The 1,810-nt window shown below is 35.3% G+C and overlaps 1 protein-coding gene across 1 annotated transcript in view; it reads right to left on the bottom strand.

Annotated features, from left to right (window-relative positions):
* Positions 1–905: 905 nt before the first annotated feature.
* The window catches only part of LOC108914785 (putative gustatory receptor 28b), a 20,719-nt gene continuing 19,814 nt past the window's right edge, over positions 906–1,810 (bottom strand). The window contains exon 5 of the mRNA XM_023455965.1: positions 906–1,007. Coding sequence (XP_023311733.1) covers positions 906–1,007 — 102 coding nt within the window. The remainder of the gene's footprint in view (positions 1,008–1,810) is intronic.

The raw sequence follows: 1,810 nt of genomic DNA, 5'->3' as shown, positions 1-1,810 counted from the left end.
AATGCTGTAATAATTAAAATGGATCAAAGTGCCTGTTATAGCTAACCGTAAAAAATATTAGATGTTATGTTTTATTATCTATTTTCATTATTTTCTATATCTTGTTGCCTTTTACGCAGACACGCCAATGGATTTTCGTTCCCGGCACGCTTCATCCCCCTTACTAGTCCAAAAGCTAGCGATGAATCACTCTCTATAATTTCGACCGTGGAGTATAGCTGTTGTTGGCTGTTGATCATGGTTGTCAGTAACACCGTTGAAGCCACTATTAAAGCTATACAGCAATTTACTTTTAAATTTTCATCCATTGCAATGTTTTGCGTGAATAAAAAATAATTGTTTACAAGATACATACAAGAAATTTTACGTGTTAAACAATGCACAATTGGTACACTATTGCAAACAAAACAAATTGCAGCAATTCTGTCCCATTATTGTGTGATAATAAGCATGCAATTAAATCCCCGCAATTTTGTCGCTGCAACTAAATTGCATTGTCTGATACAGGATTTAGTCTTGTGCTTGCAGCTGGGCAAATCACCTCAGCTCCTCAACTGGTCTTGACGGCTGACCACAAATTGTTCAGTCGCCAAAAAAACTGCATTTTGATTTCTTATTGCAAAATATACCTAATGTTATTTTTCTAAAAGTCTGGAGCGAGATATCTTTTTATTTTTCATACTTTTCGTTCATTCTTATTAATTTAAGGAACATACAGGCCTCATTTAGAACTCTTCAGAAATAACTTACTCTTCCTTTCCAAATATTGGAATGAATTGAAAAATGTGTTGAATAATTTTATTACAAGTAGGTGCATCTAATTTGAAAATAGTGCATATTTTGACATAAATGGGACAATATTAAATTCATATATTTTTTTAAATAACAGCTTTTTATATTTCTTCTCAGGGTCCGCTGCAGTTACCAACTGGATATAGTTTTATGTCAGAAGTTTGCTGATCAAATTGTATGAAAATTACCAAGTACGTAGTTACTGCCCCAACTACCTAAAAAGTAAAATACGTTACTATAGACTCTTTTAGTGTGACGTCACATATTTAGGCAACCCGCTACAAATTGTCATAGTTAAAATTGTATAGTCCGAATCTGAGCCTTGTGTACTACACTGCTCAAAATAATTAGAGGAACACTTATTTAAATCTCAATAACTTTTTTATTTGTAATACTATATAAATCTAATAATGCATATCTTAAAGACTAACATTTTGTACGAATAAATTTACGCAAATAAAACAAATTTACATAATCACTCTTGAGACAACAGCGCCAGTTCAAAAAAACTACAAGAAATAAAGTGAAAAGTCTGTGATCCTGTCTGTATAACATAAAGGTCCTGGTGAGATTTGGTTCACTAATATCGTGTATGTCTTCCATTAGCACGAATTACTGCTTGACACCTCCGTGGTAAGCTTCGGATGAGCCTACGAATGTCTTCTTGTGGTATATTCTCCCATTCTTCGATTAGGGCATTTGTTAACTGTTGGAGAGTCTGAGGTGGGTCTGGGCGCCTCCGAACACGCCTATCTAACAAATCCCAAAGATGTTCGATGGGGTTTAGATCAGGACATAGCGGAGGCCAATCCATGGATTAAATCCCGTGATGTTGAAGGTAGTTCATGGTGATAATCGCAGTATGTGGCCTTGCGTTATCTTGCATAAACAGAAAATTTGGACCTATACCATAAGCGGCTGGTATAACATGATCTTCTAGAATGAGATCAATGTACCGTTCAGCGGTTAGAGTCCCTGGAACTATGACAAGATCGGTTCTTTCATCAAGACTAATTCC

Source organism: Anoplophora glabripennis, unplaced genomic scaffold, assembly GCF_000390285.2.
Source record: "Anoplophora glabripennis isolate ALB-LARVAE unplaced genomic scaffold, Agla_2.0 scaffold1040, whole genome shotgun sequence".
NCBI classification, from domain to species: domain Eukaryota; kingdom Metazoa; phylum Arthropoda; class Insecta; order Coleoptera; family Cerambycidae; genus Anoplophora; species Anoplophora glabripennis.
The sequence above is the reverse complement of the archived record's forward strand: the minus strand, read 5'-3'. Positions and strand labels throughout refer to the sequence as shown.